The sequence below is a fragment of the Blennius ocellaris genome (assembly GCF_963422515.1).
Source record: "Blennius ocellaris genome assembly, chromosome: 11".
NCBI lineage: Eukaryota > Metazoa > Chordata > Actinopteri > Blenniiformes > Blenniidae > Blennius > Blennius ocellaris.
In genome coordinates, this window is record NC_137660.1 from 25,431,816 (window position 1) to 25,452,687 (window position 20,872).

General features: G+C 44.1%; 3 protein-coding genes across 4 annotated transcripts in view; 1 reads left to right on the forward strand and 2 right to left on the reverse strand.

Annotated features, from left to right (window-relative positions):
- The window catches only part of bcl2l13 (BCL2 like 13), an 11,810-nt gene extending 3,075 nt beyond the window's left edge, over positions 1–8,735 (forward strand). The window contains exons 3-7 of the mRNA XM_080505412.1: positions 542–631; positions 911–1,067; positions 1,888–1,960; positions 2,057–2,185; positions 7,659–8,735. Coding sequence (XP_080361538.1) covers positions 542–631; positions 911–1,067; positions 1,888–1,960; positions 2,057–2,185; positions 7,659–8,729 — 1,520 coding nt within the window. The 3' untranslated portion in view covers positions 8,730–8,735. The remainder of the gene's footprint in view (positions 1–541; positions 632–910; positions 1,068–1,887; positions 1,961–2,056; positions 2,186–7,658) is intronic.
- A 1,866-nt stretch (positions 8,736–10,601) lies between these two features.
- On the reverse strand, positions 10,602–14,757 carry bida (BH3 interacting domain death agonist). 2 transcript variants are annotated; one of them, XM_080504657.1, is made up of 4 exons: positions 14,684–14,757; positions 14,105–14,383; positions 11,243–11,376; positions 10,602–11,061 (listed from the first exon to the last, which is right to left on the reverse strand). In XM_080504657.1, the coding sequence occupies exons 2-4, from the start codon at positions 14,364–14,366 to the stop codon at positions 10,873–10,875; spliced, it is 585 nt and encodes a 194-aa protein (XP_080360783.1). In that variant the 5' UTR covers positions 14,367–14,383; positions 14,684–14,757; the 3' UTR covers positions 10,602–10,872. The 2 variants fall into 2 exon arrangements, with proteins under 2 accessions (XP_080360783.1, XP_080360782.1); XM_080504656.1 differs by having other exon boundaries at positions 10,602–11,064.
- Positions 14,758–15,273: 516 nt separating this feature from the next.
- Positions 15,274–19,234, reverse strand: wee2 (WEE2 oocyte meiosis inhibiting kinase). The gene is made up of 11 exons (XM_080505256.1): positions 18,959–19,234; positions 18,625–18,833; positions 17,998–18,055; positions 17,443–17,612; positions 17,204–17,325; positions 16,973–17,119; positions 16,766–16,867; positions 16,510–16,595; positions 16,255–16,425; positions 15,994–16,142; positions 15,274–15,578 (listed from the first exon to the last, which is right to left on the reverse strand). The coding sequence occupies exons 1-11, from the start codon at positions 19,223–19,225 to the stop codon at positions 15,413–15,415; spliced, it is 1,647 nt and encodes a 548-aa protein (XP_080361382.1). The 5' UTR covers positions 19,226–19,234; the 3' UTR covers positions 15,274–15,412.
- Positions 19,235–20,872: the final 1,638 nt, after the last annotated feature.

Below are 20,872 nucleotides of genomic sequence, written 5' to 3' on the forward strand. Positions count from 1 at the left end.
TCGTCGGATGACCTCTGAATCGTTTCAAGCTGTACAGCCAGATTTGCAATTCATTTTCCCTTCGTCTTTGTGTCACGCCGGCCCCTCCAGTGCTTCATCCCAGTGCCCGGCAGTGCGGACTCCGCCTCGTCAATAATTTACGAGCTTTGCGTCGGTGCCTTTTTATGCACGCGATGACGGAGCGACACTCTTGGCAGCTCTGGCTTTAGCTCAGCGGCGTCGACTGTGGGGCACATGACATTCGCCTTGCCCCCCCCCCCCCACCCCCCAGTGAAGCTTCTGTTTACACGTGCACAAACGGTTTCTTGACAAACCGGATGTAGTTATTGACATTTTATGCGCGCAGGAATCCCTGGTTTATCAATAAAGTTCAGTAGTATCTGTGCGTCAAGCAGGTTAATATGTTTCTGCTATTAAAATCACTCATGGCATTAACAGGATTTTACCTGTGCTGTATTCAATTCAAAAAGTGCTTTTGGAAAAAGTGAAGTGAAGGATATCACTTCATATACAATGGTTTTCTTTTCTTTTCTTCCACCAGATGATGCCCAGAGTGAGAGAGAAAGGACCACCTTGATAAAAGAGCAGATAGAGGAAGAGATGAGAAACCTTGAAGATGAAATTGCTGCCGGTGGGTGATCACACATACGCACACATAGTAAACTTGTTTTTGTCCCAATAAAACTGAGGTGATTTACGTGGGCATGTTTGTGGTCAGCTCTCCAGTCATAAAGCCTCAGGGAAGCATAACAGCGTCAAATTTCCATCCTGGTTCAGGTAGTGGGCACAACATGGCTCTTTTATGGATTTTTTTTTTTTTTTTTTTTTTTTTGTGCAAATGGAATCAGGAAGGAGAAAATAAACTCAATGAAATGGTTCGATGTTTTAGCGGGTTTTTGTTTCGTTGCAGCATCTTCTAGCACAGGCTTCGACCGCCACTCATCGCTTGTGTTCAGTCCGGCCGACCCAGAGAGCTCCATTGAAGACTGCCTCGCTGCGATGGGGGACGATGTCGCCAGAGACCTCCACGCACATCTGGACGCAGCTGTGGAGAAGCTACTCGCAGGGTAAATTGACAGAGCTGGGACGAATGAAATAAAAAGGTGCCAGGAAGGAATGTGCTTGGGTAAAGAAACTGGACCAGATTTTCTTATGTACAAACTGTGAAAAGTGTCACAATCTCAAAAGGAATGACAAGGTTGATGTGAACACACTGCTGGTATTGTTCAGTTTTAACTGAGTGAACTGTTGAACCTTGGCTCTTTGCAGTGTGGTGATAATGAAAAAAGCTGGTGAGGAAGTTTGCATGATATAAAAGTCATAATAGAAATATTGCATGTGCTCACTTCAGCATCACTTCATTAGCACACCAACAGATTAACAATTTTGATTTGCATTTTAAGGGACACATGCCACGCTTTTCAGTATTTTCATTTTCCTTCCACTTCACAATTATGCAACACGTTGTGTTGGCCTATGACATAAAATACAGTTACATTTGTGGTTTTAATGTGTCAAAACGTCGAACATGTGAGCAAACTATTGCACAATTATGTAATTTTATCAAAGTCACACGTAAGTAACTCGACTCGGATACGGAAACTGCTCGCTGCTCCAGTTGTGCAGTTCATTTGTTGAGTTCACTGCGGTTTGAATTTCCAGACGCAAATGTGTGTAACAACACTTGTGCATGACGCCATATATTCATGGGCGTTCCTCATAAAAGGGGAACACCATTATAGTGTATGGAATATAATTAAACAATAGGTTTTTTGAGGTAAATGTTGCTGACACTTTCTGCAAACATCCCGGCTCGCGGAACATTTTACAACTCCTTGAATATGCAAAACGTGTTTGATACAGCTAATAATATCTGGTGTGTTTTAGACCTCTAGACTACCAGGGGTTCAAAGGCACGGTGCAGGACCTCTCCAAACACACACAGGGAGCCTGGAGTAAGGTGAGCGAGCAGCTCCAGAATAACGCGAGAAGGCCCAACGCCTCGAGACTTTCACCTCGCACGTCGCGTTCTTTACCAATTCCTCTGTCACGACAGGTGCTGGTGCCTTTGGTGCTCCTCCAGGCTTTGCAGAGTCGGGGCCAGTCGCTGGCGACGCTGTTGCATCTCGGGCTGCGGTTCCTCGAGGAGGACGAGGCTCACTACATCATGCAGCAGGGCGGATGGGTGAGTTTTGAGTACAGTTTGGGGCCGCGGAACCATTCATAAGTACAAATATTTGCGTGCCTCGAAAGACATACAGATTTGCAGTTCCTTTAACAATTGTAGCGATAGTTGAAGGTGTGCTTTGTACAATCTAGAACTAATTGTCACGCTTTGCTGGGCTGATACAGATTGGGTTAAGCAGGAAGATAACTGTGCAAAGTCAAAAGGGTTTCCATGATACACATGATTATTGTCCAGACGTAGCCAGATGAGGGCACTATTGAGTTACAACAAGCACACTCGAAGATGTACAATAAATCCTCCATAGATAACCTGTATAAATAACCTGACAGTATGTGTTTACACTGCAATAGCTAAATATTTGCTTTATATAATACACTCTTTGATTCTAATAGTGCCATTTTGAATCTATCTATATCTCAACTTTACATAGAATACAACCAGTGTAACTTTTTTTTGTCCTCAAAACTTCCTCTACATAAAAGACAGTTGGGATCATTTGCACACTTAGGGTAAGACATGAGGTACCGCTGAAGCTTGTTCAGCTGTACAAGTCATAACTGATTTAACCAAGTGAAAATGTTTTTTACTTCACTGATGATGGCGGCAAATTAAAAGACAGCGGCGATCACTCCTCCCGTGTGAGCTTGTGACGCTGTGCACGCTTTCCCAATATTCATGCAAGTGAAGCGTTTTGTGTTTCACATGGATTATGTTGTCATTCCACGTTGCACTCTCTCTCCCTGAATGAGGTCACACTGATGAAGGGTCACGTGAATTGACATGTTCTAAGTGTCGCTTTGCTCGACAGTTCCACCCACTGCCACGATGCCTCGTCTGGTTTTATGCGGCGTGAGGTAAACACAGTGCACTGGCTCAAAACAAAGCTACATTCTTGCCCCGTGTTATGTCACAAGAGATGAACAGATGATCGGCGTTGGCAGGGTCACCGACGGAGGGATGAAGAGGAGGGACAGAAAGAGAGAGTGCACATACACTGTGATAGGAAGGGAGGGAACATGAGGGAGGAGGAGGAGGAGGAGGAGAAGGGGGGGGGCAGAGATGAGGGGATGGGCACAGAATCCAGCCAGAGCTGCGTGCACACTCAACTTTCTACCTCTGCTCCATCGCCACGACTTGCTGGTCTTTCTGACTCTCCTGGTCTTTGACTGCTCGGCTCTGAAAGGGACCTCTCAGGAGTCCACGCCGAGGTAGGACGTGTTACGACGTGACAACGCGGCGGACCCCTCGGTGTCCGTGTCCACGGGTTCGTGAGAGCGAGCGACCATGTAGATGTGACGCCGAACATGAGAAGGTCTTGTGTCGCCTCTTGTTTTCGTTCGAAAGTGCCGCTGCGTGTGAACGTCACCGAAACGGCGAACTCTGTATTTTTTACAGCATCGTGGACTGTCGCGAAGCAAAAAAGCAGTTCTTGATACGCCGTCTGTTGCTCCATCCAAGCTACGTGTTAAATGTTCAAGACGAAGTATTGTCTGTCCGGCCATCTTTCTCCTCATTGTTGTGACATAAGTGCAAGTGGCACAGTACAGTATTATTAGGTCCGGGTGCCTCTAATAGTTCCTTTGTTCGTTATATCGGCACACAATAAGATTGCTTATGACCCTAATGTGATGCACACTTGATTTGGCAGGAACAAAACCAGCAGCCCTCAGACAGAAGCCAGGGGGTCTGGGGAGAGGGGGGGGGGTTATGAAGAGGGGGGTTGTCGGGAGAAGAGGAACAAAAAAATGGTGGACGAGCTCGTCTGTGTGTTTGCTTGCCAGCATTGACCTGTACTCCCGAGGGATCAAACCGCTGTCCCCCTGACAGTGAAAACTGCTGCATAAGACCTGAGTGTGCACGTCATCCATTTTATGTTGCCGTCTCTATGAATGTGATGTAATGTGACGCTCGAGATTTCACAGTTGCACCTGACCTATCCACAAAGACAAAGAGATCATGGAGGCGCGCGCTACTTTACTGCGGCGTAACAGCAAACTGACAGGAGGGAAGGAATCTTTCATTCACGCTATTTTATATTGCAGATGACTGCAACTTCCCAGAAACAGTGATGTTGCAGTGATGATATTTAAGGATGGAGAGCTTCATGGGTTCCCGGCTGGGCCTTGTCGGGGCACGTCACACTGCACCCTGTACGGCATCACATGTTATGTAAGCATACTCTGTTCAGCTCCAGGGTTAAATATGTGCATGACTATGCCACTGCAGCTGAATGAAACTGGACCAGATGAAAACTCCTCTGCAGGCAGAGGTTTCCCCCAGAATAACTCAAATAATCCTCTAAAAGCATCACCACCAGGGACCTGGCTGACCCACTTGTGGCTCGTTTTAAAAACTTGCTACCGCAACGACACTTTGGCCGCTTTAAAAAAAAAAGAAAGAAAAAAAAGGCAGTTGTCCAACCGTCTGCTCCCGTGCCTGTCTGTCCTACTGTCCCACCGCTGCTCCAGTACTGTGAAGGGTGTCTGGCTAAAAAAAAAAACAACAACAATATTTACTGATGTAAATTGTTTCGCTGTCCACAACAACACTGCAGCATCAATACGTACTAATATACGGCACAATGTCATTTAAAAAAATTACACAAATTGAGTTGCTTTAACTCCGATCTAGTCCTGATTTATCATTCAGGTATTCCTGCTGGTATTAAAGATTGAACAGCTATTCTGGGCTGCCATGTGTTGATTCAAACAGAAGTGATCAGGAATCCGAAACAACATGTGTCTGTGACCCTTTTTTTTTTCCTGTTATGATTACTTGCTGATTTGAAGTTGAAAATCTCTTGTCAGCTGTCAGTTCACACCAAGTCATCTGCTGTGTGACCTCTTATGATGACATAATCTGTCGAAAGTGCACATCAGCAATATATAATCCCAGAATTCATGTTACCTGATTAGAATGAGTTTCTCTCGTTTAACAGACTGTGCATGTTGAAGATCTCCAGACCCGCAGAGTGCATTTACACACAATGGTGTCGCGGCCATGTGTCAGTTTAGCTTTAACGCTTACTTGTCAGAAGCAGGTTTTGACGGGTTCTCTTTGGCAGCAGCTATGTTGCTCAGGCCTTCAGTGTCGGCGCTGCTTCGCCAGTTAATCGTCTATTGGTGTGGAGTATTAAAAAGCAGCAGTAGTTAATAGGCGGTGGGGGGGTGAGGGTGGGGGGGGCAAGGTGTTGACGGTAGGACGTCCCTTGGCTTCAAAACAGGAATGTGTCACCGGTTTTATATAGTTTGTCTTGAGGCGAGGGCGGAGAATTGAACCTGACAACAAAACGTTCGCTGTCGTTTCCCACTTTCGCTGAAGGACATTAAAGGCAGGACCCATTCGAGGTGAGAAAACTTGAACTCACTGTCTATATGGGTATATTTCGTAATTATTTAGCTTTTGAGATTAATATTGGGAGTGTTTACCAGATCTACTCGGGTTAGTCAATTTATCCTTTTTGAATTTTACATACCATTGTCTCTTTTATGACATTCAACACTGTTGTGCGTAAAAAGTGAAGTTATTGTTTAGAATCTTTGTTCTTCGATGCTCCAACGCCTTGGTGTCGTTCTCTCTTTGCAGCATGAAGAACATTATGTACTGTAGCATTCAGTCTGACAGCCTGTGATGTTACAGTGTCGGTTTACATTTTATATGTCGTGACAACTGAACAAGTTGTTGCTGTTTTTCGCAGTACGAGTTTTTTTTCTGAACACGGCGGTCTCGCCCTGTGCAGCGGGGGCCCGTGGGGAAGCTGCATCCTGAAGGGAGAGGATTTTGTGACACACTCCTCTCACACACAACCTCTTGCACATGTAAATCAGCTTATGCAGAAAAGCAAATGTTGGATAATGATGGCGCGCCGTCAGATTTAATCTCCTTTCCCGCCGCATGCAGCTGCCGTGCAGCGATTCTGAGTGACCCTCTCGAGCGATATGACCTTGACAGGTCATTTACATTTGATGTTTACATGGATCGATACCGCTTTAACGTGTTGCAAAGCTCTTCGGGGAAAACTGACAGCTGAGCACCCTTGTGATAAACATAATTACACGTTGCAAATTGAGCATGTTGGTTTGGGAGCTGGTCCGTGTTGTCAGACTCTTTTCTGTCTGTTGATGCTCACGTAAGTTGTCACCTCCCTGTTCAACAAGCGCCTGCGTCGTCACACCCTAGCGACACGCCACACCACGAAGACTGGAATTTAAAGCCACTCAAGCACCGTATAAAATATCCTAAGTCTATAATGGCTGTACGTATCAATACAATGGCTGAACTTTCTTTTTGTGAATGCTTATTGTGATGTTTGTTTATTTCCCATGGAGTTATATTTCCTGAAATTGTGAAGAAATATTACATTAGATTATTGAAAATGTTTCTGTGTGTGAGACATATGACTGAGTATAAATACAACTATTCTCTGAATCTAAAATTGTATACATGTAGAACAGGAGGGTCAAACTCATTTTGATTCAAGGGCCACAGCAGCTCTGTTGAATGTAGAGCAATTGCATAATGAATAGAGATAACTCCAAATGTTTGCCTTTTGTTTCAGTGCAAACATCATGCGTGTTTTCTCAAACTCACCATCCCTCTGTGGCTTCTGACGCCGATGCCGCCCAACTTGCGGCATCACTGATCTCTCGGCTCCCAGCATTGCTGCCATCTGCTGTTTACTTCTGAGCGGCATGTTTGTGATAAGGCTTGTGTGAACAGCAATTATGGGGAAAGGAAAGGTGGTCCAGGTTGGATTGAACCATTTTCCTGCCTGGTTTGGTATAGTTGCTGTATAGGTATAGACACTGCTGATGTGGTATTTTGTTATATATATATATTTTTCCCTCTCAAAGGCACAGATACACTGATGATAGCCACATTTCTTAGTGTGTTCTTTGTGTGATTTCCAGCTACTTATTACAGCAGGGGACTGTAGAACTGCTTCTGCACTGTGCTCATAAAACAGCTCAACGTTGACACTTATTCTGAGTCGCGTCATGTATCCAACAGCCTCGCGATTGCTGCCGGCTCAATTTTGAAATATATCTGTAAGGATCACTCACTCGTGCTCGAATGTTCTGTCCACTCATCGTCATGGGGGAGAATATACATGTGCTAAAGCAGCTTTTAAAAATGAGTTTGACCTTTTAATATTGTCGAGGGTCGAATGTGTATTCGGCCGCCTGGTGAGATTTACTTGCATGTATGCTGCTCCTGCTCCCCTCTGTTATTCATGATTACACGATGCACTGTTACATAACTGGGACTTACAGAGGTCCGCCGGTTTGCGGCTAATGCTCTACCGTTGATCACTGGACGGCATAAAAGGCTCAATGGAGGTGGAAATCTGTGCAGTATCACATTAACAACCACTTCAGTTTTTTTTTTTTTTTTATGACTTTCTGTCCATCCCGCAGTCCTATAACATGTGTTGGAGATGAATTAAAATGGCTTTCCTTGCCCCCCACAGGGTGAAATATTCAGCCTTGTGACAGAAGAGGAGCGAGGTGTGACCATCGCCGAGGACAGCAACGACATCTACATCCTGTCAGGCGAGCAGCACCCCGACCAGCTGAGCCCGCCGTCGTCGCTGCTCTGCACGGGAGACAACAGCAGCGGGCACAGCTCCTGGCAGACGGAAAGCTTGCCCGTCTCTCTGGCCGGCCACGAGTCCTGGGCACAGGTTTGCGCGATGGAACCCGAAGACGTCAAGAGCCTGGACAGCAACGAGGGCGCTGCCCTGGCCGAGGAGCGCAGCGAGAACAACTCCTCCAACTCGGACATCGTCCACGTGGAGCGCGAGGAGGCCGAGCTGCTGGAGGAGAGCGGCGACGGCGGCGTGATCGACGACAGCATGATGAGCGTTTTAGGGTCGGAGAGCGAGCTGGCCGAGCTCAGGGAAGAATTCAGGGACCAGACTCTGCCCGTTTCCGCACCGGACGGGGCGGACTCCACTCCGCCGGCGTCCCTGGTGTTGCTGGAGGAGCCCGTTGTGATCGAAGCGCCCGAAAGCTTGTCCGCGGAGCCTTCCTTCATCTCCTCAGAGCCTTCCTTCATCTCCTCAGAGCCGGAGGAGCTGCTTCCCCCTCCCCCCTACACTTGTGTATTTCTTACCGATGAGCCAGAGCCTGCAGCACCTTTCTCTGTTCCTGCAGTAGAACCAGAGCCTGAGCCAGAACCAGCTGCGGCCACCGCCTCCGTGCCTGACGAGGCGGATCCCCCGCCTCCGGCCAAGGAAACCCCGACGCCGCCGGCGGAGGTCGAAGCTCCGTCGGCCGCCGAGCCGGAGCCCGACGCGGCGCCTCGCCAGACCGAGGAGCCGCGGCCCGAAGCAGAGACTGCCGCCGAGCCAGACGCCCAGCGCGCCACACCTCCGCCCCCAGAAGCCGCGCAGCCCCCCGCAGAAGCCACAGACGAGGAGGCCCCGCAGCAGCCGGAGCCGGCACCGGCGTGTGACCTCCCAGTACTTCTGTACGGAGGCGCCGCAGCCGTGGTCGTCGTTGCTTTGGTGTACGGCCTCATGAGGTACAGGAGGAGATAAAAAAGATTCACCCTCGGTGGGGAGAGGGGTGGGGGGGGGGGGGGGGGGGCAAATCCTCAAGATGTTAGGGTAGAAATAAATGCGTTTGTAAGCACGCTCCTCTCAAATTGAGATTCTCCTTTCAAGTTGTACCGGATTTAAATGTGAAATGGGTTTTCTTATTTTTTTTTTTCGATCTGGTAAAGCGTCTGAAGGTTTTAAAAGTTGTGGAAGTTCCCCCTGGTAAAAAAAAACAAAATCTAACCTCATCTACAACCTCACTGCTGCGACTCATGGCTGCTTCAGGAGGACGATGCACTCCGTTTTGTTTTGTCTCTATTTTTTTAGGGTCCCCTGCAATTGCTTTTCTTTGAATTTCACTCTACTCCGACCTTTCACCTGTTAGAATGAACGTCTATGTGATCGTTTCCACTCCAGTCTTTGCTGTTTGCATTGTTTCTTTTCTTTTTTTAGCCTTTTCAATCGGCCATCTTGCACAGCCTGAAAATTAAATTTTGTTAAAGTTCAAGGTCCCTGTGCGTATGAGGCGTTCAACACTTCCTCTTTCTATGCAGCAAAGTGACGGACTTTCCACTGTAACTGTGATGACTAATTCCAAGACTTCCTCTCATAAACAAACCAAATAAAATGAGTCTTTTTTTTTTTTTTTTTAGTACGAGTCGATTTAGAAAAACTTCAGACACAAACCAGGTATATTAAGACTTAATCTTGCCACATTTCATATGCAACATGCATCAGAAACAGTTGATGAAAATATTTTAGCATGCTGCAAACATAAATCAATAAGTTATTAAATTGCAAAGGTATTCATATTACCGTCAGTGTGGGAATCTTCATTTATCGTGAAGATATAAGAAGACTTAGGCCCCGTTTACACAACGTTTTTAAGTAAAATGTGAAACCTTTGTTGTGTTTTTGGTGTGTTTCCACGGCAACCATGCTCGGAGGCATTGAAAACAACTTTTATAAAATGGCTACGTACAAAGGTGGAACTTTTTGAAAACGCTTCAACTCCCATCTCCTTGCAAACGGAGGAAAATTATACTTTTCTGAATATCTGCTACTGCGCCACCACAGTTGTAGTAAATATTTCTTCTGCACATGCACGAGTAGACCGGACGTTAATAAGGAAGTATTTTCACTTGAAATGTCGTGAAAACAAGGTCTTAAAGCCTTTTAACAAGATTTGGAGTTTCAGTCTAATGCAATTCAAACAAAAATGGGTTTTTATGTTGTGAACTTTTTTTTTTTTGTGCGTTGGACACAAGAAATGTCAGCGACGGCTTTCGCCTCACGTGTGCAGTTAAAGCTCAGTCTTCCCATCATGAAGTAGGGCGGGGGGGGTTAATAAAGTGCAATTCATTAAAACAAAGATTTGATGGGTTCATTAAAACTGGCTTCCCGTTGAGATTGCAGTCATTTTCTGTAGTGTTTAAAAAAAATACAGATTATCATCGCATGGTCTTGGTCTGCACCACAACAAAGAAAAACTGGAAAATTAAAGTTACTGCACGATTTTACTGGTTCCACCCACTCAAGACTTAAAATCAATCTCAGCAAAGACGGTGCAGGAAGATGAACTTTTCTCTGAAGTTTTGGGATCAAAACAATGACGGGGTGTCGTGTGTCTCGGTGTTGCACTCAGTAAAGTTCGTCAGCTCCAACTATGCCATTTTCCAAGGGGAAACTGTTCACAGCAAGACGATGGATGTCAAAAAGGTCTCAGATGTGACACTTGTACCTTTAGTTTCCTACAATATGCTGTTTGAAATGGAAATAAAACGAAAAAAAGTTGAATATTTCACAATCTTTCTGCAGTGGTTTTTTTTATTTACGTTCATGTATATTAAAATACACTCGACTTATTTGTTTCAGGACAGAAACATGAAGCAAAACCTTGAAAAACTCCTTCGACATTGTGACCAAAAAAAAGACAAAAGAATTGAAAAAATAATCAGAACTTTCAGGTATAAAAAAAATAGACAGTTGTAAGAAAAGACATAAACTCAAACGATCCCTTTAATGTTGCTACTTCTGTTCAGTGCTGCTTTTCACGGTCGACTGGCCGCGGGGAGCAGACGATTGTTTCAAGTTCAGCAGTCTTCCTCTCCTTCCTCCTCTCACTGTCACTTCCTCTCCGGAGTCACCTGGCCGGGCTGATTAACTGCAGCGCCGTGGCGAACAGGCGTCTGAGAAGCCGCGGAGCCTGCACGCACACGCCCCGCACCAGCGCGAGAGTGAGCGCCATGATGACTCGCTCCTGGGGCAGATGGTCCAGACCCACACCCTGCCTCACCGCCCTCTCCACCTCACGGGCGAGGTGATGTTTCCACTGCTGGGAGGGAGAGACAAAACATGGAATCCTCTCAAAACAACTCTGTACTAAAAACACCCATAATGCAACAGCTGTAGGAGGAGATTTGTAGATGTTTCACTGTATTTTTGCACGAGAAGGTTTCATTAAAATTGGCGGTCGCCATTTTTATGCGATCTCCAGCATTCAGGAGACTCACTTCAGAGGGGGAGGCGGATATGTGGCTGTTCAGGTTCTGGATGCCGCGAGCCACGACTTCCTGCTCCAGCTGGGCCGCGATTTCTCTCAGCCCCTCTACGACCTGCCGAAATGCTTCCGCTTCCATACGGCCCCCTGCAGCAAGACAAAAACATGAGTACGGTTCAGCAGAGGGAGTGAGAAGCACAGAAATGGATGTCAAAATAGAATATTTATGCAATTCTGGTAGAAACAGATAAAAAAAAAGGTATATTGTGGGTTTTTTGTTGTTGTTTCTTTTTGCCGTTTCCAAGCAAACAATGTGGATTATGCAAATTGGTAGTTTCGCAATGAAGAGGCTTGTGCTCAAAAACACATAAATTCCCCCACAGTAGTAGAGAAGTGGCATAAATCAGAGCAAAAAAAAAGAAAATGGCATTGAGTGCCACACAATCAGACTTTCATTATGATTTTTCTTTTTAGATATTGAAAATTCTAAAAGAAACACATGAATATTTCTATTTTTTCACATTTTAGTTAACATCAAAGAATAAATGGACAAGTGACCCAAATATAAAACTATATAAACCATTCATCCTCAAGCTAATTGCATTTTACTCAAATGAATATAAAAAATACTTCAGCATTTGAATTGTGGAAAAACAAAAAGGCTATATTCGCTTTCTTTTTGTTTCCAAGCCAAAAAAGTAAAATATTTAATTGGGTTTTTTTTAGCCTTTGTGCATCATCTGTGTTATTCGGTGAGCTTTCATGTGTGTTGCTACGAGCTCTCACTTTCAAATCGCATCCTGCAAACAAGCAGTGAACATTTCCTCGCTTTTCCCTTTCATCTCTTTGCGTGCCCGTACATCCACAATGTGTCTTTTCAATGACATTTCCCTCCCCCAGCTCTTGAGATCCATAAACTGATCCTCTCATATGAACTTCAAATAAAAATATCAAGGTAACCAAAAAAAAAAACCCAAAAAACAAACAAATGTTTTGAGGGTCTCGACGTAGGAAGTAAAAAGAGAAAGTCATAAGGAGTCGACTGAAATGAGAAAACTTTCCACCATGGCTTATCGGTCGGGACAAAATCTGTGATGTAAATATTCAATAGGAAGGACCGTGAAGGGAAACCTTGAATCTATGGTCACACTTTGGGGTTGGAACGCACCTCTGCGGCACAAATGGTTAGAGGGACGGGTGAATGTGGTGGAATCAAACACCAAATGACTTTCAGTTTTCAAGTCATTTCATTCATCTAAACTTCTTTGCCCGAGTATGACACAAATAAACAAGTGTCCGAGGAGCGTTTTTTTTTTTTTTTTACCTCCAGCTATATTCTGTTTCCCTCAGCACATTGTCACATCACTTTAGTGGGAAGCTGTACGAAGATTGTTGAACTACACAGGATGCAGCCTGGTTCAGATCCGTCCGTCTCTTCATGTACATTGCAGATAGATTAGAGCTCTGCCACACACACACACACACACACACACACACACACACACACACACACACACACACACACACACACACACACACACACACACACACACACACACACACACACACACACACACACACACACACACACACACACACACACGCACTATCACGACCAGGACTTCCTGCTGTTTGTGACACAGCAGGTATTGGCAGTCCTGGCTGTGTGTGTTTATGGTTACTTTCTCACTTGCAGAATAAACTCAACACGCCCTCCTATATGATGGATACGCGGCATTATGCTACACAGGACTGCATATCTGGCATTACTATAAACTCACATAAATGTACAGTTAACTGGGTGAAAATTACGGTTCTTGCAATCTTTGATTATGGCAATATAATTTTCCAGATTTTCCAAAAAAAAGTAAAAGCGCCTTCACAAGTTGATGTTCTTTCCCATTCAGCACTTGCCACTGCTGTCTGTGTATTCCCTGTTAGACTGGACAGACAAACCCACTGGTTTCATTTTCAAAACTCTATTGTCCTTTCTCAACATTCACGACACAGATTGTATTCTACCTTCACAATGGGACATCTGTCCCATTGGTGTGTGAATGTGAGCGTGAATGTGAGCGTGAATGGGTGAGTGGGCTGATATGTAAAGCGCTTTGGGACTGCACTCAGTGTGGTTAGAAGGCGCTATATAAATCTAGACCATTTACCATTTACCATTTTACCTTCTAGTAGATTCCTCAGTCTCCTCATTCCCGAAAAGCCTGTGACTCATTTCATTTTTCTGCTGCAAATCATCTGCTACAGACCTTCAAACTTTCTGCATCTCCAGCACTGTACTCTTTCACAAATACCACACAACAAGTAATGAAGGATTCCTACACTTGTTTTTATTCATTTGCTTAGATCAAGTGAAATCGATCACTGTAAACACTCACTTCCTTTCTTTTTGCTTACGTGTGTACAATGCTGAGGCGCAGGATAGAATTCCAATCACATATATCAAATCCAAACATGCCTCATAATTGGAAGAAGTGAAACTTTATCAATCGTAACACTTCCCCAATATTCGATAATCACATTTCATAATTACTACTACTGTTTAGCCCTTGTTTGTCTGGTCTTTTCATTTAGTTGCAGATTATGTTGTGCGTTATCACTTGATCCATATTTTCATTGTTGCTAATCAACATGTCCATCAACTGTTTCGTTATCAAAATAAATTGTGTTTTGTGGGAACATGACTAGTGGAGTATTTAAGTTCAAACCTTGAAATGAGATTTGGGGCTTGACATATACAACATTTGTTTCTATGTTTGTTTGTTTTCTTTGTGCCTCCATTGTAAATAAGACTTGTTAAAAGCAAGCCGAATTTAAAACAAACAAACTAATGTGGATGTGAACTAACGTGAACTCTCACCAGGCCACGGATCTACCGAAGGCTGCAGGTCATCCAGGGAGACCGTGATGCTGCTGGGCAGATGACCATCCGTCTCCAGGTCGCCATCGTCGGGGCACTCGATTCCGGACCCGTTGCTCTTGATGTCCCGGGAGAGATTGAGATCTTTGCCCAGTGAGCGCAGCTCCTCGATGTAGTCCGAGTCGCTGCAGTCCGCTTGCAGAAAGGCGAAAACTAGTGCGGCGGCGTTTTGGCCCCTCGTCAGACACCGCAGGCCGTCCATCAGTGAGCTCTCCTGACCTTTAATTCATACAAAAAACACCCGCCCACCCCCAAACACGCCGGAAAAAGTTAAACCTCGCTTCAATTTTGCAAAACCCTCCAGATAATGTAGAACTTTGAACGAGTTCATTCAGTCCGAACGTGAAAACTAAGTTACAGAGAAACCGCTTAAAGTAGCTGTCAAGCTAATGCTAACGACTCAACATCAACTCCGTCAAGCAGTGAAAACAAGGCTTTTCGTCTCGTTTTACTCACAATGATTTCTCATCTTGCTAGAATTTTTTTATATTTTTTTTTAGAATTCCCAGACTAACTTACGGTAGTGATGCGCCCGAGAAAGCAGACAGACGCCGCTGCCTCACGAAAACAACACGGTTTAATAATACGGAACGGTAATCCCGAGTTCCGATTTAAAGGCGGGGTCCCTGAACGCCACACGATGCCTTCATGGACCGTCATCCTTTGCTAAACTTTCATTTTCACTCAGTTCACACAAACAAATCTGTAGATTTAGCCCAAATATGGGCGAAATCACCATTCATAAAAATAAATAGTAGCTCATGAAACAGTTTTTTTAAATCACTTTATCTCAAGAGATACGTGACGACGATCTATATTGTGAAATTATAATATTGCCTGTGGCTTCGTGTAAAACAGTGACATCACGTCACTCACAGTGAACTGCAGCAAATGATAAGTAAAGCAATCCACAGGAAAGTCCCTGAGGTGTTGTTTTACAAGGATCTCTATTATGACAGGTTAAAACTTTGCATAATAAGAAACACATCTGATTTAAAAGAAAACTTTAAAATGTTTATTTACAGTTAAAAAAAAAGAATGGAACAATTGGACATATCTTGTCAAGCACTCTTAACAGATGTTGACATCACTTCAGGCAGGTATTTGGAGTTAAAGTAGTCATCCAAAATCAGCATCATCTAAAAGGTCAATAGTCCATTCAGGAGACAAAAGAGATGATCCATCTAATGTCTGCTCCAGTTTTCACATCTCAGCAAAACACACATGTGGAGGCTTCACTTCGTGGCATCAGATGTGGGACCCGGGGCAGCCAAAGCTCACAGACCGCCCTGCCTTTCTCCCAACCAGCCTTCTCCCGGCTCTGGGCAGAGATCCCTCTCTCACAGGAGGTTTCAGGCTCGGAGAGAGGTTCTGCTTTGGAGACAACGCGGCCCGACGAGCCTCCTGAAGCTCTCTGTGGAGGGAGGAGAAACTGAAATATGAATGTTGTCATATATTACTGTGTGAAGTTGTGGCTAAGATTCCTTGACTTGTGTCTTCTGGCTGAATCTGAAGAACAGGGCACTTGAGTTTTCAATTAAATGTGAAACCACTCCATCTGCTGGCCCTACTTATAAAATTGAGTGCAATACAGACTCGGAATATGAAGTTCAAGTATTTTAGTTTCAATGACAGCTATCTCAAGTTACTTTAGTAGTACTCCCTGGAGGGCTTTTTAAAAACTACAATATGCAAGAAGATGCAACAAAAATAGTCTATAATCAGTGTTCAACATCACTTGAATAACAGTTTAAAGTTTGCTGTTGGACTCAAAAACAAATTCTGTCGCCATCATTCAGTGACAAGAGGGTAGATTATATTTGATATACTTTTCAAGCATGGCCGTCCTGAACTTCTCCACGTTGAGCTCTCGGCGCAGTTGAGCAGCCAGCCTCTCAGTTCGCTTTTCCCTCAAGATTGTGTGCTTGCAAAGGTCCCTGGCAGACGGACGCTTTGTCGGGTCTGGATGCAGCATTGACTGGCAAATAATGACAAAAGGTTGTTTTTTTTTGTCACATTTTGCCAATACTCTCAATTATATCAAAACAAAGACATAACAACTCTGTATAAAATGGAGACATGTCCTGTACCTGAAGCAAATCTTTAAAGGGAAGTGACAGCTGCTGTGGTAGAACAGGAAGTTTCTCCTGCCTAATATGGTGCCACTGATCTCCATTTTGTGGTAGAGGAGGAGCGCCGGCAGCCAGCAGCATGGTGAGACCCAGAGCAAATATGTCTGCCTTGTGGAGGTGGTTGTAATCCTGAAGAGCAAAGACAGCCGGGATCCAAGTAAACACAGAGGAACTATTTTTCTGTCTTATCGTCAGATACAGATGTTTTTTTACCTCATGCAAAATCTCACTGGCAAGAAAGCGACTGTCCCCTTCCTCAACTTGAGGATTAACGGATGACGTCACATGACCAAGATCACCTTCAGAAAAAGAAATATGAACGTTAAAAAAACCCACAAAACATACATGTATTTATAAATCTATCCAAGTATGCTTCTGGCCTGCGGGAGGAAACTGGAGTATCCAGAGAGATGTCTCAATCTCCCTGTAGGAATTTATCTACCGTGGAATAAAATGAAAAAAAAAATACCAATTTTGTAAATGACACCAGCTGCAGCACTTCCATCTTCCTCCTCACTCTCCCCCTCACCCACAGCACTCGTGCTGCTCCGCTGGCAAATGAATATGTTGCCTGAAAAAAGAAAAAAAAAAAAAATCATATTTCAAGCACAAAATGGATTTAGGTGTAAACTTGACAATGGTTGCATTGCCGTTAAAAAAAAAAAAAAAGTCATACTTGGTTTGATATCGAGGTGCACAAGTCCTGAGCTGTGGATGTATTTCAGACCCATTGACACCTGAAGAAGCAGATCTTTCAACTCGGCCTCTGTGAAGAGATCACCCTGGACCTCTCGCTTTACAATGGCGTCGCTGAGACTCCCACCTGAGACAAAACGCACGGAACGGCCGCATCAAAGCACAGAAATCCAACATTTCCAGCTGAGGCCATTTTGTTTGTATCACCTACCGTCACAGAATTCATTCTGAATAAGCATGTGATCATCCTCGGCCCATGCTGAATAATAGCGCACAACATGTGGGTGGTGCCCGAGAACAGCATGTGCATACACTTCCTTCAGAGCCAACTGCCTGATGGGACATAAAGCAAAGCCACTGATAAAGCCTATAAAACAATCACATAAAAAAACAAAACAAAAAGGTCAACGGAACCGTCTTTGGCGGAGACCTGAATGATGACCCACTTACTCGTCAGCAGAGCCGGCCAGGGGTCGGTGAGACTGCTTTATGGCGTACAAGCAACCGTCCAGCCTCTTCACGCATTTGTAAACTGCCCCAAACTCGCCCACGCCGATGCACTCCAGCTCCAGGAACTCGCTCTCGTATCGTGACAGCATGCAAGCTTGAACGGCTCGCCTCTGCCAGATAAACAGACGTGAGGGCCCGTGTGATGAAATCAAAAGACAATCCTAAAAAGGAGGAGCACGCGTCACGCGGTCATGGTGGACTAGCGCGAGGACAGCCGGGGATGTTCTTTGATATGTCACCAAATATGGTGAAACTTCCACAAGGAAGTTGTTTTATATAGAGTCTGACGACAGCTTTTGTCGTTTTTTTTTTCTTTTTTCTTTTGGAGAATCCTTCAGAGGAATCCCGGATGGAGGCTTGGCAGCATATAATTTATGGACATAACAAGAAGTGAGGAGGCAGCTGAAGATGACAAAGACGGATGATGAAAGCCTATCAGAGGCATCTGAGAGGGAGGGTTACATCTACCACAAGCACTGATAAAAATAGTTGTACCTTTGGTGGGAGAAAAGCCTCATCATCCTCTTCAGATGACGTGAGGCTGTGTTTCAGCCTGGAAGATCGAAAAGGCCAGTGAGACATATATGTACTGGAAATAGAAGTGCAGCAAATGCGGCCTGTGTGTCAGGATAAGATCAAAAGATATGAATGGAGAGCGAGTCCAATCTCCTGAAACCCCATGCAGTCATTTTTAACCATCAGTGGACACTAATTCCGTAGATAAAATGATTCCTCTGCGATTTTAGATGCTTGAACTTGCACATTTTCAATCAAATTGTCAAACTGAAGTAAAGATGTTGTGGAAAAACTGGAGTTGCCATCCCTTTTCCTTGTGGCTACACAATATACCACCAATTTATTGCTAAAAAGATATCAAAATATCACAAGACTGACTCAACTGATTCACACTCTGCATGTCAACAAGGTTGTCTTGTCAGTTGTAACCATATGGATATTATGAATAAACCCAGGATATCAATACCATTCACATTAGTGCTTGTATTTATAGCATTACAATATTCAAAAACATTATCTTATATAGTGTGTTCATTCAATATCTTGTAGCCCTACTTCCTTTTTTTCTTGACAAAAAAAAAAAGAGCAGAGTAAGATGGGAGTTACCTGAGCCCATAGTCATCCTCATCATCACTCATACAGCTCCTGGTCCACTGCTGCTCGCTGTTTCTGCGCACTGTGTCAGGAGTGAAAGGATTCACATTGACAGACGGCGCCTGCATTAAGTTTGCAGTGGCGGAGGTGAAGCGCAGTCTCCTCTGATGCTGAGTGATCTTCAGGCTGGAGGCTGGCTGAGATGACTTTGAGAGCAAACTCTACATGCAGAGAGGGAGAGGAATTTATCCAGCTGATGGAAAAATAGTTTGACATCTGAAGCTTTTCTTTTTTTTTTTAACTCGCCAAAGTACAAGGGACTCAGAAAGTTGAAAATATTCCTTACCTTGGGAGTGTTTGGAGAGTTACAGAGTCTCAGCTTCTTCCAAGACGCGTACGGTATAGGGCTGGTGCAGACTATAGGGGAGGATAAGGTATTGCTTCTGCTGCGGTGACGCTGCACTCGGGGCGTCCTGCAGGCAGAGCTGGGTATGCAGATTCTGGGGCTGCAGATCCTGGGCGGGCAGTTGTCCGAGTTGTCACTGCTGCTTCCCTCCTCTCCGCAGCTGGAAAATTCCAGCTGCTGGCTGATCCCGGCAAACAGTGCTGCCATGCTTAGGGCCTGAGGTTTTGGGAAAAGTTTCCTTCAAAACGTGAAGCACAAGGACGCACGTTGTATTAATTTACACCTGTAAATTAATGGCCCGTGGGCCACAACCAGCCCGCAAGAGACTCCGATCCGACCGCCAAACCATTAAGCAACAGGGTGAGTTTGCAAACACATGCATAATGCAGTGGCTATAGGAGAAGCTTTTGGGACATGTCATAGTATTTTGTACCAGAGGTCACCATTAAAACTGGCTTTATTTAATGGTTTATCTTGAGATTGTAGTCATATTCAGTCATAATTGTTTGGCTTAAATGTCATAAATGTCTATATTTGCAAAAATATAGAAATGTTCAACTTTAAAGATTAAATTCAAAAGGTTATTATGGCACTATTTTGCCCAGGATGAAATTGGGCTGCATGTGGCCCCTGGTTTAAAATGTGTTTGACACTGTAGCTATACGTATTTGGTCAAGCCATACTTTTCTCTCTCATCTCTAACTTTTCGTCCCCTTTCCACCCATGTTTCTATCCACCTCTCACAGTGCCCTCACAGCATGTAGCTTGATTCCTAAAGCCTCCCTCCAATGTCTCACGTTCAGTTTATACCTAATAAGTTCAATTTAGAATGTGATAATTTATCACAGCTAAAAGCAAGGTCACATAAACTTCCTCATAAACCAACTTAATTTGAAAAAATATTCAGTTTTTTTCCAACTTTGTGTTAAAAAAAAAGTGTCTCCCCAAGAAACGTGACCAATCGTAAAGTTTAGAATTATTGTACATTTCAAGTTCATTTCATTCTGTGATGCTAAAGAAATCCACATTGTCTTCAAACAGCTTTTCCTCTTCCCAGTACCTGTTCATCCAGCTTGAAAGTAATTTGCTGCCACATGGTGAGCTTTGTTGACACAGACCTGGATTTAGGGTGTGGTTGACTTTACCCACTGAGCAGACACACTCCATTAACTCCCCGAGATGACTTCACTGCGAGTAATAATGTGTTTAACTTACGAACAAGTCGATCTCTGCATCTCCACCACAACCACGCTTGAATTTCGCGCCGCGTATGTAAAATAGTTCCTGTTTATTAAAATCAGGCCACCATCCAGCTCGCTGATTGGTTGAAGTTGCAGGTATGTACGTAGACAGCTTTACCTGGCGTTACGGTGGGAATGTGATTCTTTTTCATGTATATATGAAGCGTAGGTTTATTAAGATAGCTCACGTGTTTAAAATCTAAAATGTAATCCCTTTCTTTCACTATGTTGGAGGGATTACGTTCAGAGTGACCTATACATTTTTGTTCCAAGTTTTTATTTTTTAACTTACAAAATGCAATCCTTACAAACATATAAAACAAGTATGATTGAAATCATTCACTGATCAGAAATTTTACAAAAAATATAAATAGATACAAATAGAATTTTTGAGGACATTTTGGCCCAAAATCAGAATCAGAATCAGAATCAGAATCAAAATCAGAATCAGAATCAGAATCAGAATCAGAATCAAAATCAGAATCAGAATCAGAATCAAAGTCAAAATCAGAATCAGAATCAGAATCAGAATCAGAATCAGAAATTGACATATTGCCAGGTATAGTTTTCACTTTATTTTTTTTCTGGTGGGACAGGGGCAAAACAGTAAAAC

What these genes read in the sequence shown, in the direction of transcription:
- bida (XM_080504656.1), bottom strand. Translation starts at nt 14,366, where the DNA reads ATGGACGGCCTGCGGTGTCTGACGAGGGGCCAAAACGCCGCCGCACTA. An exon ending in TTCGGTAGATCCGTGGCCTG is followed by an intron (nt 11,377 to 14,104) that starts GTGAGAGTTCAC and finishes GTCTTGCTGCAG; the next exon opens with GGGGCCGTATGGAAGCGGAA. An exon ending in TATCCGCCTCCCCCTCTGAA is followed by an intron (nt 11,065 to 11,242) that starts GTGAGTCTCCTG and finishes TCTCCCTCCCAG; the next exon opens with CAGTGGAAACATCACCTCGC.
- wee2 (XM_080505256.1), bottom strand. Translation starts at nt 19,225, where the DNA reads ATGGCAGCACTGTTTGCCGGGATCAGCCAGCAGCTGGAATTTTCCAGC. An exon ending in CTGGCCGGCTCTGCTGACGA is followed by an intron (nt 17,326 to 17,442) that starts GTAAGTGGGTCA and finishes ATGTCCCATCAG; the next exon opens with GCAGTTGGCTCTGAAGGAAG. An exon ending in CCTTTAAAGATTTGCTTCAG is followed by an intron (nt 16,143 to 16,254) that starts GTACAGGACATG and finishes ATTATTTGCCAG; the next exon opens with TCAATGCTGCATCCAGACCC.